At 49.1% G+C, this 16,541-nt stretch overlaps 2 protein-coding genes across 3 annotated transcripts in view; both read left to right on the top strand.

Annotated features, from left to right (window-relative positions):
• COX17 (cytochrome c oxidase copper chaperone COX17) overlaps positions 1 to 16,541 on the top strand; it is a 177,028-nt gene that overhangs the window by 6,780 nt on the left and 153,707 nt on the right. The window lies entirely within an intron of this gene.
• Positions 1,227 to 13,451, top strand: POPDC2 (popeye domain cAMP effector 2). 2 transcript variants are annotated; one of them, XM_065857793.2, is made up of 4 exons: positions 1,227 to 2,163; positions 4,571 to 4,679; positions 8,299 to 8,803; positions 13,202 to 13,342. In XM_065857793.2, exons 1-3 carry the CDS (start codon positions 1,673 to 1,675, stop codon positions 8,755 to 8,757), a joined length of 1,059 nt encoding a protein of 352 aa, XP_065713865.1. In that variant the 5' UTR covers positions 1,227 to 1,672; the 3' UTR covers positions 8,758 to 8,803; positions 13,202 to 13,342. The 2 variants fall into 2 exon arrangements, with proteins under 2 accessions (XP_065713865.1, XP_065713873.1); XM_065857801.2 differs by having other exon boundaries at positions 1,228 to 2,163; positions 8,299 to 8,665; positions 13,202 to 13,451.

Below are 16,541 nucleotides of genomic sequence, written 5' to 3'. Positions count from 1 at the left end.
GCTGCTCTTAGGAGTCATGCCACTCTGTGTTGCATGTGGACTAACGGTTGCAGAGATAAGTTGTACTTTCCAAGACCATGATGAATTCTTCAAGATTGCTGTAAAGCATTGCTTGAGCCTCACCCAGTGGATAGTGTAATTCCAGAGTACTATTAGTAGAAGAGCCAGTGTGTCTTTAAGTGAATGGTGCCAATGGGAATGGCATGTTAGGCAGGGCAGCTGCAAGCTCGGTCTGAAACATGACCACCCTTGAAACCCTACCTCTACTCCACTGACCCATGCAGGCTGACTTCATACTGTTGACTGACTGTGCGGGTTGTGTCAATGCCTGAAATGTGCGTCCTGGCAGTGGGGCGGATCCTACCCGTAGGACTGATAACGTGTTACTCAAAGCAGGTAAGAAGTTGCATTTATGCATCTTTTCCATAGCTGACCACGGAGGACTGAATTTGGTGGGTCCCTCTCATGCCTGTGTCCTGGGTTACCTTGGTGGAAAGTGTTTGCTTTCTTCTCTGTGCTAAAGAAAGGTCTGGGAGGTTCCAAATAGCTGTAAAAAATGAAAATGTGAGATGACTTTTCCTGAGGTTGCTTCCCAACAGAGCCTCTTATCTGTGGCCTGGGAGGATCCTCCCTCAACTAGGATTTCCCCACAGAACACGCTTCCATGTGTTACATTCCCGAACAGTTATGCAGATTATTCTCCACAACAGATGAAGCTAAGTTGCAATGGCTCACTTACTCTAGCTTTATCCCTTGCACTCACAGACATGCGTCCGTGCAGAGCTTTACCTGGTGCCCCTTGGTCTAAAACACCCTATGAGATGGAGCTGCCTGATGCAAGGAGAGGCTGTGCTGCAGCGCCTGAAAAGCATTTCCCAAGAACCAACCTCTCTTCTTTCACTGAGTCCCTGCCCTCGCTACAAGCTGCAGCAAGAACACAGGGTGACCTTTTTCCTTTTTTGTGCTGGGTGAAAGTCATGCTCTTGCAGGAGCACAGAGCGGTGCAGAGCTCCACATGTGGCTGGAGCTCACTGTGATAAGCGGCTTGTTTTCCCCTCTCCTTTCCCTTCCTCGTGCTGTGCCAGGCTTATCTGGGCGCCTAAGTTATGTGAAGTAGCGGGTGCGTGCCTGCTCTCTGTTCTCCTCGCTGCTTTTGCTCCTTGGATTTCAATTCCAAACATGGTTATCCATTTGGGGTCTCTCTCCTTTCCGCTGCCAAGTGATACACATTCCACATTCAACACCAGCTCCCTCCGCTGCTCTCTCACAGTCGCTATTTCCAGTGCCGGAGGGCTGGCGAGAGAGGCGGTGCAACGAGATCACTGTCCGGTCTGCGAGTTTTCCAGCTAATGGCCCCAACTCTTTCTTTGACTGAGCTCTTTTGGCCTCATATTTGCCAGCTCCTTTTCTCACCGGTGTGGCTAAGGAAGGGGCCAGCTGCCGGTTTGTGAGCCACGAAGACGAAGAGCTAGCCCTTTGGGGATTATTTTTCAGGCACAAAAACGCTCAGCGGCACTTTAACATGTCGCTCTGAAGCACGCTGCTGTGGGACCTGCCGGCACTGGAGGAGGAGGAGGAACAGCTACCCAGGAGCTCTGGTTTCAGACCTTTGCAGCACCCTCGGTGTATTACCATTTGTTTTGAGCCCGGGGAGGGTGGGGAGTGGGGTAGGATGAGCACAAGCAGCCTCACTTGGGACCAGGCTATTCTCCAGCCTACGGTGTGCAATGCCTGGAAGGAGATTATGGAAGGAGCAGCCTACCAGCTGGCCAGCTGCATCATCCTCCTGGGTTACATGGGGGGAAGTGGCATCTTTGGGTCCCTCTATATCTTTGGCCTCCTGGCCCCAGGCTACTTCTGCTATGCTCTGTGGGGCTGGCTGAGCGCCTGTGGGCTGGATATCTTCATCTGGAACATGCTGCTTGTCCTCATCTGCTTGCTTCAGTTGGCTCACCTGGCTTACCGGCTCCGCAGAGACACCATCCCGCAAGAGTTTGACCTCCTCTACAAGACCATGTACCTGCCCTTGCAGGTGCCCCTGGAAGTCTACAAAGAAATTGTGAAGTGCTGTGAAGAGCGAGTCCAGTCACTTGTCAGAGACCAGAATTATGCGGTGGAGGGCAAGACACCCATTGACCGCCTCTCATTGCTGCTGTCTGGCAGGTAAAGGCTTCCCTATTTCTGAACAAAATCTGATGGCAAAACGCTGTGGGTTGTTGGTGTAATTTCCCCCTCTGTAAAACTGAGGTCATGATACTTCCCTTCTTCTGAAAGGACTTTGAGATACGCATCTGTTTGCTGGAGAGGGAGGTAATTGCTTTGGGGCTTTTTTATTTGTTTGTTTTCTTTTGCTTTTCTATATTAGAATATTTCAGGGACCGGTTTGCATAATCAAGCTACATGCAATGAAGCAACCAGTTCAGCCTTGTCTGTGATACAGTCAGGGAATTCTTTACCTCTTTCTCTGTCATTTCAAAGTGATCTTATTTCCGATGGGAGCAGGCTGGCTGTGAGAGAGTTTCTCAAGGGAGGAGGGCGGTGTGTCTGGACCTGCAGTCTCTGAGGGTACCAGATGTATCTCTGTGATGTGAATGGCCATACCCTGAGTAGGAGTCCTCAGTTCACCTGTTCCCCCTGTCCAGCAGTGTTCATGGAGAGGTTCCACCTCTGTTTCCAACACCTTAACCTTCAGCATCAGAAATTTTTCACTTTGGGGGTCATTTTGTCAAAAGAGAGAGAACTGTCCTGTGGTGGATTCTACCTCATCAGGCCTCTTTCTTTCCCTCTCTTATCATGCATCCATGATGTTCCTTCTTCTGGTCCACCAAGGAGGACCTCAGAGACCTCTAGGTAGTTGCGGCTGATTGCCTGGCAAGCCATGCAGATTCACTATTCATGTTCTGGAGATTTGATTATTGAGTGAACTGTGCTGATGAAGTACTGGCATTTGTTCACCTGAGGTCCTGTGGCATGCCTCTGTGAACATATCTCTTAACAACTTGCAAAATCCAGATGCAAGACAAGTAGTAATGATATTGGCTTCCCAGCTGCTGCCAGGCACTTGGCAATAATGTCAAGTGAGAGTGGGAAAGGAAGGAGATTGTAAATCGGAGAACTGCTGAGCTGCAAGAGGTGTGTCTCACAAGGATTTTCCTTTGGGAAGACAAACACAGCATCACTAGGGACTTGTGTTTTACAGTGGTGGTCCATCATCTCTGGTGGAGGTGAGGGGGTATATAAAGAAGAAGGGCTGCCCTTTCTTTTTTTGGTGGTTGTTCCTTTTCTAGCATATGTTAAGACCATCCTGGGAACACTGACCAGTGCTGAATGGGAAAGCACTGGGACGAAATCGAGTACACATCTTTCCCCTTACCAAATGTCTGTGCTGAGCAGCTTGCCCTGAAGTTTACCATATCTGCAAATAGTGTTAGCAGGGAAGAGTCTGTACTGTCTTGCCCTGCACTGGATAATCTGATGTTGCCCTGTGAGCATGAAAGTGCTGCAACAGACAGTAAGCCAGTGCTGGTGGGCTAGTTCTGCTCTCTTTTGCAGTGGGAAGTATGCATCTCGGCTGCTATAGGATACTCTATGGAGTTGGGATTGGATTTGCATTTCCTGGTAGCCACTGTATTGCCTTGTGAGGTCCTTGCTGACCCAGCAGAGCATTGCTGCTATTATGGTGCCCCTCTTAAACTGAACAACAGCAAGACAAGGGGGGCTTGGAAATGCAGAGTGTGCCTGGATCAGGGAACCTGCCTTGTGATCCCTGACTCTTCCAGGCAGCACTCCCGCCTGACTGGAAGCCAACAGTGAACCAAGCCTTCTAACTCCTGAAAGAAGGAATTGCATTTGTGCATTGTACAACAGGGAGGACATGGTGAAAGAAAAGCAAGAGGCCCCAAATCTGGTAATGCACAGCTATGAATAGAGCTCCAGAGTGCCCTGCCATTGCCCCAGGCCTGTGCAGCTCTCCTTTTCTGCTCCCACAGCAGAGCTGGGTGCAAGTTTGACCTTCACATTGGTAGGCAATTGTAGCAAAAAGAGGGGAAAGAGGTACTTGGGAGGCCAAGAGAGATGGAATGGTAATGAGCAGTAAACTATGAGTTTGCAGTGTGATGTGTCAGGAATGATGGCCAATGCTATTTTTTGGGGTTCTGGGTGTAACAGCTTCCCAGCACTGAGGCAGGGAATGCCCTCATGAAATCCTGAGGATGGGAAGAAGATACAAGGAGCCACAGGCTGGCTTAGAAGTACTTGAAAAGCAGCAGCAGTCTTGCGGGCTGAGGAGTCCTGGTTTAGGACCTCTGAGGGCTGGATTTCTATCAGGAAACAGAAAACAGACTGAATATCTGGAAGTGGCAGCAAACCTTGTTTCCCACAGAAAAAGGAGGAACAGCCCCACAGACTAGAGCATCTGCAGCTTTTCTGTAGAGGATATGAGACCACGTGAGATGAGAAGTCCTTTCCTCCCTGGTGGGACTGGCTGCCTGCACGTTGTGTGAGCTGATCACGTTCATGTGACATCCACTTTGTGGCCTAAGCCTGTGCACCTTACCTGTCCTCTCTGCAGGGTCCGAGTAAGCCAGGACGGACAATTCCTTCACTACGTCTTTCCGTACCAGTTCCTGGACTCTCCAGAATGGGAGTCACTGCGACCCTCTGAGGAAGGAACTTTCCAGGTAACCCCACGTGGCCCCACAGCAGCCCAGATTCGCTCCTTGCTGCTTTGCTGCATGTCTGAGAAGGGGACGGGGGGCTCATTATGCCATTCAAAGCTAACCAGGAATACTTTCCTCCTCTTCCTCATGGTTCAGCTGGCATAGGATGGTGCAATCAGCTGTGCTATCTTTTTTTTTTCAACTTCCTCTAAAGACCTCAGTGCATCCTCCTACTATCAGCTGATAGCAGGGAGGGTGGAATGTGGTGCTTCTTCCAGTTTAGCAGGGAGATGAACTATCAGATTGCTGGCTCACTTCCGTTACAGCAGTCCTGACTACCTGTATTGATGCATTTGCCCTGCACGCTGCTAGCCAGGTGTACCATTCCAGCATCAGGGTGGCAGCCATGGCAATATGCAGCAATGTAAATACATAAATATCCTGTTCCTCACAGAAGTTTCTGATGGTGATGTGTTTGGGGTGGAGAAGCAGAAAGGACAATTCACACCCTAATATGGTTCTTTCTGAGCAGAAGAATCCCTTGCTGACAGGCCATACCAATTCTTATTTGCAGCAACTGAAAGGATTTTGCTCTTGCTGTCAACACCCCACAGTATTTGGCTTTGTTTCTGGAGGAGATTACTTAAGCCCACATCTCTGCTTTTAACTCACATCCCAGGACAGGCTGATCCCTATCAGTGTCAATCTAGATAGAATATGTCAGTTAGGGCATATGAGGAGGGATTTTTCTAATCCTTTGCGAGCATGGGACAGTCGTGAGGAATGATGATGCCTTCCCATGAAGGCAGCCACATTCGGACTTGGTTAAACGAGGGTAGCTCTCTGAACCTGCTTTCCTTGAGTCTGACGTTGGCCTATGTGTGAAAGAATTATGGCCGTCGCTCCTGAACACTGTGCCATCACCAGGGATTGCAATCTTGCAAGAGGAACAGTTGTAGGAGACGGCTGACAGCATGACTGTGGCACAGGGCTACAGCTCTTGAGAAGAAATAGGGATGTTGAGCCAAGATAATGGGGTAGAGAGGACAACAACATGGCTGTACTAGTGGAGAGGGTACCTCATGTTTTACAAAGAGCTTCAATCTGGCAGGAGATTGCTGTTAGCTCCTGGACTGTATTTGACTAAGAGTCAAGCAGAGAGAGCAATGACTGCCCAGTGTTCCTGCAGGGAAATGGCCATCTGGATGGCATGCAACCTGCAGAGACAGCTGCAGCATTTTCTGAGCTAATTTCTGTGGAACTGAATGTTCCCAGACCTCCTGAATGTTTTTATCTCTCATGAGTGAGACAGCTTGGGAACGAGCTGGTGCCAGCCTGCACCAGTCTTGACAGCTCTTGGTCCCTCTCCTGCTCTGTGAGACAGGGCTGGTCAGAGAGGTTGGCTGCGCCTGGCACCAGGATCACCAAATCACAGAATGGTTGGGGTTGGAAGGGACCTCTGCACATCATCAAGTCCAACCCAGCTCCTAAAGCAGGTTCACCCAGAGCAGATCACACAGGAATGTGTCCATGTGGGTTTTGAATGTCTCCAGAGAAAGAGGCACCACAATGTCTCTGGGCAACCTGCTCCAGTGCTCTGGCACCCTCAAAGTAAAGAAGTTTCTCCTCATGTTCAGATGGAACCTCCTGGGCTTCAGTCTGTGCCCATTGCCCCTCATCCTATCGTTGCGCACCACTGAAAGGAGTCTGTTCCCATCCTCTTGACATCCACCCTTGAGATATTTATAAGCATAAATAAGATCCAGAGGATGAAGTAGAGTCCTAGGTGGGGAAAGGCTGCAGCCATGTGCTGGAAATGCCTAGAACCTGCGTCTGCTTACTGAGGAGCATGAAGAAGCAGCAGCCTTTGTGAGACCTGGATTCAGCAGGTGAGACTTGACCAGTCTGTGTTCCTGTCAGGACATTACTCTTGATGGCCAAACTTAGCCATGGTGATGTGCTGCTTTTGGCAGCTTTTTAACCCACTAGTCCCTCTTGCCTGAGTAGTTAATAAAACCCTGTGGCATATCTCAAACTTATTCCTAGCATCATCATCATTTGGTTAAAAAAGTGCATGTTTGACTCTGGGACTTTGTTGGAGAAGGGCATGGAAGGTTTTTCTTGTTCAAGTTTTCCCTTTAGCTCTCTGGATTGAGCATTTTCCACCGTGAGCCAACCAAAAAATGGCAGAAGCACTACTCAGTCTACAAGGAGAGATGGTTTCCTTGAGCTTTCTGCTTTAGCTGTGTCTTCTTCCCACAGGACTTCTGGCTTCCAGTGCCTGAAGGGGTTGGGTTTCAGGGCTGGCACTTTCCCCTAGAAGGCTGAATTATGGCCTCTGCCAATGTCAGAGCACTTGTGTCAGGTGGATTCATGAGTGAAATCTGTCCTGCTGTCCTGGTTAGGAGGCAGGTTTTCTTATTACATCTCAATCTCTCATGCAAATGGAGGCTTTCAATCATTATGCCAGAAGTTGATTAGGAAAATGAGATTTTGGACATTTGAATTTCTGTGTGACCCTTGCTCTTCCTCACCTCAGCCTGGGAAAGTTCTCAGGTTTTTTTCTCCTATATTTCTTTCATAAGGCAGCTGCTTGCATGGCAGTGGCATTAAATATCAAGCCCAAGGACACACACATGCAGCCAAGCAGTGTTCAGCTTCCCAGTGGCCCTCTGCCATGATGGCTGTCCAAGGAGACCCTTGGATTAGAGTGAAAGGGAGCCCCTGGCATATTTTGACTCTGGCACTTGTTCACATGCTAGTGTCTCCATTCCACTTGGATATTCTGCTTTGGCCCATGATAGTTTAGCCCTTCCTGCATTGCTTATCTTTTATCATATTTATATATTACAATATACAGTCATGTATTATATAATGGTTTTTATTATTAATAAGTCTGGTCTTATAGCTTGGGGGAAAAATGGTTCTGTTTGCGTTGGCAAAACCCAAAGCAAAATGAAACATTCTCTAAAATCAACCCAATAAAACCTCAAGTGAGTTCCCTACCTACACAAAACCACAGTAAAACCCTTTTCTTTTCTCTCTTGCTGAGTTGTGCTGCACATCCTTCAATGCCATTCAGCCCTGCAGCACCCAGCAGAGCTGGCGAGCCAAGGTGTCCCTCTGGCACAGGCTGACCAAGCAAGGCATTCAGATGGCCCTTCGTGCACCCAGGGCCTTCTCAGAACAGGGGTTGTGCAACCCAGCAGCAGGATGGGCAGGCAGCATGCCGCAGGGCTCCCTGCTGGCAACTTGGACTGGCCTGATGTGCAGAAATGTCCTACTCCGTAGCACTTCTGTAGAGGGATAGGGATGTCTGTGCTGCCCTGCTCATTTTGGCTACATCGCTCAGGTGTCAACAGGGAGCACCATCAGAAAGTGAGAGGTGAGATTCAGCAAGGGCATGCCACTAATTGCATAGGAAAACCTGGTCTCCAGCTCCCTGGGGTGAGGAAACAGAGGTGGGCAAGGATTTATCCGATCTTTCAGCTGGGATGATCTGGCTCTCCAGACGCACCACCTCCAAGGAGAGCAGGCATCAAAGGGGCTGGGGGCCTTCCCTGGAGAGAAGCATGCAGCCTTAAGGTGGGTGATACCTCCCAGGTGATGGGGCTTACTACACTCTCTCTCTGCTTCACAGGTCACACTGACAGCCGAGACCGACTGCAGCTTCATCACCTGGCCGAGGAAGAAGCTGTATCTCCTCCTGAGGAAGGACCGCTATGTTGCCCGGCTCTTTTCCTCCCACCTGGGCTATGACATCTCGGAGAAGCTCTACTCTCTCAACGAGAAGCTCTTCGCCAAGTTCGGCCTTCGCTTTGACATCCGCTTGCCCAGCCTCTACCATGTCCTCGGGCCAGCCTCTTCTGAGGGGGAGTCGGAGGACTGCGAGGAGCCGTCACTTACCTCCGGCCAGGATAGTGCCTCTGAGCCCCCTCCACAGCCACCACCACCGCCACCATCGGCTCCACACCCCCGGGCATCCCGGCCTGACAGTGACCTGCTGGGTGAGGACTCCACCAGTCTTGTCTTGGAAGATTTTGCTGAGTTGCCGGGGTCTTTTATGGACTATGTGAGCGAAGGGGAGTATATGAAGTGAGGGCACTCCTGGCACGGGCACGCCTCACCCTGTGTGGGACCCCCGCGTAAGTACCCACTTGTGGAAGCAAGTCCCTCCTGTGATGCCACTGCCCGGGCAGAGTGGCGGCCCCCAGCCTCTTGCTCTCATTTGCCATGGGTTTGCTCCTCCACAGTGTATTTTTTTTTTGCCCACTGCCCCAGGGAATCCCAGGAGGTGATCTCAAGCAGTGTGATTTTTCTTAAGGAAAAGCAGCAGGGCAGAGGCTTGACTCCAGGCACCAGCCACACTGAGGGGTGGAAGGGCTGGTAACCTGGCCATAGGAAGCTCTTCCCTGCCCAGTCCTCTCTCCACCTCCCAGGAGAGGCAGAGAAACTGAAATGGTGTCCTGGCTGGCAGGTGGTAAATGAGTGCCCGGAGGGACCCCACAGGGCTCAACCTGGCTTGCCACGAGGTAGAGCTGTGCCTGGAAATATTCCAGTGTTGAGCTAAGATGTCTGGATGTGAGAGAGCAGACAACTCAGGAGATGCTGACAGGGGTAGAAACAGCTCCAGGGTTTGCAGTGGATTGATAGCAAGGAGTTGCTGCACACCCTGCAAGTGCTCAGGCTGGGCACGGGGAGAAAGCTCAAAGTCCTTCCTCCCCCTGCCCACCACGTTTGCTCTGTTCTCCTTGTTTCTGATGAACTTTGGCTCAGCCAGATCAGCAAAGCATTGAAGACTGCCCTGTGTGGGATAGCTCTTGCCTCCAGGCACCCTGGGTGGACTGACAGACTAAATATTGTTTTAACATATCCCAAACTCTGCTTTCTGGTGGGTGGGCATGAGATGCTCTCTTCCAAAATGCCAGCTCCTTACTCTGCAAGGGAAAAATTCCTGGCCCTGGTGGATGTTAGGGCTGAGGAGCAATTCAGGCAAACAGAAATAGACAGGAGGTGAGTCGTGCTTGAAATTCAGATCCAAGTGGCCAAGAGAGAAATTCTGCACTGAGCTACTTTTAGCCAGCGGCTGCACACCAGCTGCAGGCCCCAAAATGTGCATTCCCACTCCTGCTTCGTAATAGCTGCTTTCTGGCAAACGGCTGCCAGACGCCAAGCCTGGGACTGGGATTTCTGTCCTAGAAGTGGCCACTGTGTGTCCCAGTTGGGCCTGCGTGGCACGGAGGAAGTTGCAGGGCCGGGCTGCAGCTGGGGAGATCGTCTTCCAGCAGGTATCCTCGAACATGGCGCAGCATCACACCCTGGTCTTCCCTGCTCCTGCCTGGGCCCACTTTTGGGCTGCAGATGCTTGTGCTGTGGATGCAGTGGCAGGGGCCGTGAAGCAGAACACACTGACTCCTGGCACGAGCCCTGACAACTCTGCAGTAATCTTCTTCCCTGCTCTGCAGTGCTTGTGTACAAGCCTCACCCCTGTGACAGCAAGGGGACTGTCCCTCCTCAGAGCTGTGCATGGAAAGGATGTCTGGGTCAGTCAGCACTTGCTATTTGCAGTAGACCTCTGGTGGAAGAGGCCTTTTTTACTGTTCCATCCAATTACTGTTCTTAGCTTTTGAAAACAGTGGAACTGGAAGATCACAGAATGTTTGGGATCAGAAGGGACCTCGGAAGATCATCCAGTCCAATCCCCCTGCCAGAGCAGGAACACCTAGATGAGGCTACACAGGAATGTGTCCAGGCGGGTCTTGAATGTCTACAGAGAAGGAGACTCCACAACCTCCCTGGGCAGCCTGTTCCAGTGTTCTGTCACCCTCACTGAGAAGAAGTTTCTTCTCATATTTAAGTGGAACCTCCTGTGTTCCAGTTTGTACCCATTGCCCCTTGTCCTACCATTGGTTGTCACCGAGAAGAGCCGGGCTTCATTCTCCTGACACTCACCCTTTACATGTTTATAAACGTTAATGAGGTCATCCCTCAGTTTCCTCCAAGCTAAAGAGACCCAGCTCCCTCAGCCTTTCCTCATAACGGAGATGCTCCACTCCATCATCTTTGTTGCCCTGTGCTGGACTCTCTCCAGCAGTTCCTTGTCCTTCTTGAACTGAGGGGCCCTGTTCCTGTTTAGGACAGTTCTGCTTTTAGTTGAGTCATGTGCCTGTTCCTGCACTGCTTCCATGCCTCCAAACTCAAAATCTGGGATTTGAAGAAACTGACCAGGGAAGGAACAACTGTATTTGGTTTTGCTTGAATCAGATAAGAAGTCAGCAAGAGTTTGGGGGGGGGGGTAATGGATGTTTTGTTTGTGTTTTTTTGCTTTGTTGTTGTTTGTTTGTTTGTTTTTTAAGGAGGCATAGAGGGAAAGAGAAAAAAAATTCCTCATTCATTTTCTAGCTTAGAAGTCCAAGGAATGTGAAGTCCCTGGTTTTGTTGGTAGGTTACTGGAGATACAAATTTGCAGCTTTCTCAGTCCCTACTTGGAGAGGCAGGAACACTGAATCACTTACGAGGCAGCCATTCTCCTAACTGTCAGGCATGTCTGTTGAATAGATGCAATCAAAAATGAATGCAGATAGTGTTGTAAACATGGTGAAGTCACTTTGTCTATGTTCTGCTTATATTTTGATTTTTCAGCAGAAGGATATCCATTCTCAGGTCATTGGCAGAATTCTCCTAGTTGATCAAGCTCAATAAAATCAGAATTTCAAATGCAATTAAAAAAGGAAGGAGGCAAGGAATACCATAGTGTTTTGGGTTGTTTGTTTGTTTGTTTGTTTTTTTTAATTGTTTCTACCTGGTTTTGGTAGTGAGTTAATACTGCGAACATACACACAAGAGGTGTGTGTGTGCATGTGTGTGGTTGGGGAAAGCTTGTGCAACACAGTGCAAAGCTATTATTTCTTTCACATAATCCTTTAAAAACATGCTGCAAGCTGGAATCTTCTGTCTTTCTAGATCTTGCAAATGAGGCAGTATCAAGGTGTGCTGATACTTGCAGTAGAGACCTGCAGTAAAAGCCCAGATGTTTCAGAGGCTGGTGTTTGGGATGAGGGAGGAGGAAGGTCTTCCTTGTCTGTCAGTCTGGAGACAATAGCCAGTGTGATGTGTTAATTTCTAAGGTAATTGGACAAGGAAACACAAACTCTGTTTAGTGGGTTCATGACAATGCAACAAGTGGTTCCTTGTTACTCTGCTCACCACTTGGGTATCCTAATCGCAACGTGTCCCAGCAGCACAACAGCAATAGTCACATCTGGACAATATTCCACAGTGACTGGAGTACCTGACTGCAAAAATCAGTAATACAAAAGGGCTGCAGTTTTCCCTTCTGGCCAGGCACTTGTCACAGCTCAGCAGATGATCTGAACAGGGGAGTCACGTCCAAGGGAAAGCACTTGTATAACTCTGTCCTTGGAAGTGGTGAAAACATCCATAATAAGCAGGGATATTCCCTGCAGTGTCATTGTACGAAGTAAGCGATAGCTGCGGTCCAAGAGGTCAGAGCTCCCCTGGGATCTTCCCCTGCTCTGTGCTCTTGTCTCCTTCCCTGGTAACTTCCAACCTGGGTAATCACCTTCCAGCTCTCTGAATTCCCCATGCTGAAGTGCTTCTACTGGTCATGTTCCTTTTCATTTTCTGTCACTGCAACAGCCACCTTGCAATACCACAGTGCAGGAGGGCAATTCTTGAATGCTGAAAGTGCTACAAAGATCATGCAGAAGAAAATATTCCTGTGAGATATATTAGCCTACTATTCTTATTATCTAGTTCCTTGAAGGAGTTTCTAGTCTGCTTACGAGCAGAACAGACTGTGATATCCCACTGATGAGCACACTCTTTCTCTGAGGAGGAGAGATATTTCAATAACTTATAGGCCACCTGTTTAAAAGAGGCAGGTTCAAAGGTTCTGTTCAAAACTTACTTTACCAGTGTACTTTTGTACAGCTCCATAGCAAAATAAGCTTTATTCCTTGCACAAAAATTCAGACAACCAAAAGGCACCTGTTTTTCCCCTTTCATATCGTATTTGTTCTACTTCGTTGCTATCAAGTGCATTGCAAGATGTGGAGCTGTTGTTACCTAGGTTTGTACTGTCACATCTTGGGGCTGGCTTTCTATTTGGTAGGTGAGATGGATGGATGGGTGGATGGATGGATGGATGGATGGATGGACGGACAGACAGACAGATGGCCTGTATCTTAGTATATAAGTTAGTAGGAATTGTTTTACAACTGCTTTGAGAGTAAAATTCAAAGGAGCTGTGGGCTTTGGAGGGAAGGAGTGGTTTTGCTGTCTTGGGATGGGTACATAACCCCATTTTCTGATTTATCACATAGTGAAGAATTATGTAGTTTTGCATGCCAAATTAGGAGGTTGGGGGAGAAGGACAGGTAGTGGCAGGCTCCATGAAGTTTGTGTCTTGGGAAAGTTTGTAAGATTTATTTTTGTGATAATAACGGTGCTCTCTTTCCTTCTCTTTCTTCCCCTCCCCACACTCTCATTTTCCTCCCTCCTGCATGTCTTTCCTTCTGCAGCCTCTGGAAACCATCTTCAGAGTTCTCCCCACCCGCTCTGCAAAGGACGAGCCCCTCTGGCTCCCACTCAGACCCCCGAACTCTAGGGAACAACAGGCTGTTCTGATCCTGAAGTGCCTCCAAGGGAGCATATGCTCACCCAGGATTCTGACCAGAGAGACACTCTTTAGCATGCACCGAGACGTCTGCCTGCAGACACGTACACACAGGAGCACATGTGTGAGACTGTGGTGTGACACTCCAGCACCTCCCACCCCATGGTTGTTCACCAGAGCTGCCCGCCCCAGTGTGCTTTCACAGTTTGTTTTCTAGTTCTGCCTCTCTGAGGTGTGTTGGCAGCTCTGACACCAAGGTACACTGAGATCGCTGCAAGCGATACCAGCCTGCTCGCAGAATCTGTGTTCCCTTTGATTTAATGATTCCCATTAAAGTCAGAGATGAAACTACTGGTGTTTGAGGATTTGGAGAGGGAGATAACACTGTTTGAAAGGCTTGAGGTGATCTCAAGGCACAGAGGGGAAAGGAGAGGGGGAAATGGGCTGCTTGATGGCTTTTGTAATGGGCTTGCAATGGAGAGCATGATATAGGAATTCGATATCATGCAACTCACTGGGCATTCACTCTATAAGACCAGAAATTATTTTTCCAGGGGTTAGGATTTCTCATTTATGACAAGCACCAATTCGCAAAGAAGTTACTGACTTCTGGTGAAAGGTCAATTGTTTGAGTTGATTCATTTGGAATAAGAAAGGGGAGAAATTGGGACTGGGGACAGGGGTAGGCACGAAGGAGAGCCTGAACCTTTTATTTTTGTGTGTGTGTGTGTGTGTGTGTGTGTTCAATGAGGAATGACCTCAGGGTGCACACACCGAAGGAAGGAATGAGTGAATACAAAACATTTCTGGGGACAGCAGCCACTGGTAGGAAAACAGTATATGAAAATATTTTGGAGATGGAAGGCCTCTTCCAAGTTCAGCTGCTTTGGCTGACCGGCTTCCCGAGCCATTTCTTCTGTTAGGGAATTGAGACTCTACTGTATGAGAACTGGAGATGGCAATACCTGTGGAGCAATCCTCTGTCCCACAGAGCCTGCTGCAACCAAGCTGTGCGGTGATGAGCAGGAGCCTCTCCAGAGCAGATATCCAGGGAAGGAGTGAGGAGCATCAGTTCCTCCATCAGCACACACAGGGCAGGGTATTCTTCAGGGTTTCTTGGCACAGGCATACCACAGCATGGCCATTCTGCATGTGGGGGTGACTTTATGTCAGACCTGGGCTGGTGGAGGCAGCCCTGCCTGCCTTGTGCTGCTCACATAGGGGCTGTGGCCCAGAATCTGGTGTGGTGTGTTTATCAAGTCTCACCTGGGCAAGATCTGCACCCTTGGGACCTGTCACTCTTGCTGAGCATTGAAGAGGCCTCTGAAGCGGTGGGTATGTGGAATCCATGGCAGACACAACTCCTTGCACTGCTTGACTTTGCTCTCACTCCAGGGCAGGAGAATGGGGCTGGCCCAGGCCTGGGGATCATCCTGCTAATGGTTGTCACCAAGCTCTGTTGCTGCATTCTTGCTTTAGCCTGGCTCCACTGCCCTTCACAGCTAGGAAATGTCTCCAGAAAATTAAGACAAGAGCTGCTGGGGTCCCTTCTGCACTGGACAGTGTCACTGCAGAATTAGCTGCTGCTTTCAGCTCATGTCCAAACTTCTGGGTCCTCCCTTGTGGCTATTTGGAAGACCAGCTAACAAACACCTGCCTGAAGTAGCAGATCAGGCTTATGTTGTATTCCAGCCTACAAGGAGCAGCTCTCTGAAACCTCTTCAGTCATGGCATCAGCTAACTTGGATCTCTGTCAAGTTGTCAGAGCCCAACTCTAACCCCCTCCTGCTTGCCCACCCCAATAACTGTATTAACACAAGTCTACACTGTCGGCACACAAAGACTTGAGTGCCTGTTTCACAGCTCTTCCCTGCAGTGACATGGCATCCCTGCAGATGTGGCCTTATCCCCATGTGGGGATGCAGCACTCAAGCAAGAAGCAAGAAGGGAATTGCAGGCCCTGCCTAGCATGATGCAGCAGCAAATATATCTGTGGTATGAGATAGGTCAGTTCTCTTTTCCACTTCCTTTCTTGTTTGCTTCATTGTTTGCAAAAGGAATCAACAATGGAATGTCATTGCATGATGCAGAACTGGAGTCCCCAGTATAGACAAATAGCAATTGGGCTTTCATATGGTCTGCCTTGGACTAGCCTGGCCTGTGGGCTTTGCTGGGGAGTCAAGAGATGGGACTGGAGGTTTCTTCTTTGAAAAGGCATCAGAGAAGACATAGTGTACCTCAGTCCTAGCTCTTCCAAGAACAAAAATCAGCTAATCATACAGTCTTAGAACCACAAAATGGTTTGGGTCAGAAGAGACTTTTAAAGACTATCTAGTCCAACCTTCTTGACATAATTAGGGACATCTTCCACTACACCAGACTGCTCAAAGCCCCATCCAGCCTGAGCTTGAACACTTCAGAGATGGGGCATCCACAAGTTCTCTGGGCAACCTTTACCAATGTCTCACCACCCTCATTGTAAATAATTTCTTCCTTATATCTGATTTAAATCTACCCTTTTAGGTTAAAATGATTGCCTCTTGCCCTGTCACTACAGGCACTGGTAAAAAGTCTCTCTCTGCCTTTCTTATAAGCCTCCTTTAAGAGTTGGAAAGGCCCCAGTGGAACCTTCTCTTCTCCAGGCTGAACAACACCCGTGCTCTCAGCCTTTCTTCCTAGGAGAGCTGTTCCATCCCTCTGAGTGTTTTGGTGGCCCTCCTATGGACCTTCTCAAACAGGTCCATGTTTTGTGCTGGGGACTCCGGAGCTGGATTACACTGCAGGTGAGATCTCACCAGAGTGGAGTAGAGGGGGAGAATTTCCTTCCTCAACTGCTAGCCACACTTCTTATGCAGCCTGGGATATGATTTGCCTTCTGAGCTGCAAGTGCACATTGCTGGCTCATGTCCAGTCTTTCATGCACCAGTATCCCCAAGTCCTTCTCCACAGGGCTGCTCTCAATTCCTTCATTTTCCAGTCTGTAGTGATACCAGGGGTTGCCCTGACCCAGGTGCAGGACCTTGCACTTGGCCTTGTTGAACCTCATAAAGTTCACATGAGCCCCCTCCTCAAGCCTGTCAAGGTTCTTCTGGATGGTACCCCTTCTCTCTAGCAAATCAACTGCACCACTCAGCTTGGTGTCATCTCAAACTTGCTGAGGGTGCACTTGATCCCACTGTCTATGTCATTGATGAAGATACTGAACAGCGCTGGTCCCAGTACAGACCCCTGTGGGACACCACTTG

The sequence above is a fragment of the Patagioenas fasciata genome, chromosome 1 (assembly GCF_037038585.1).
Source record: "Patagioenas fasciata isolate bPatFas1 chromosome 1, bPatFas1.hap1, whole genome shotgun sequence".
NCBI lineage: Eukaryota > Metazoa > Chordata > Aves > Columbiformes > Columbidae > Patagioenas > Patagioenas fasciata.
Note: the sequence above shows the minus strand (reverse complement) of the source record. Positions and strands in the feature narration are given on the sequence as shown.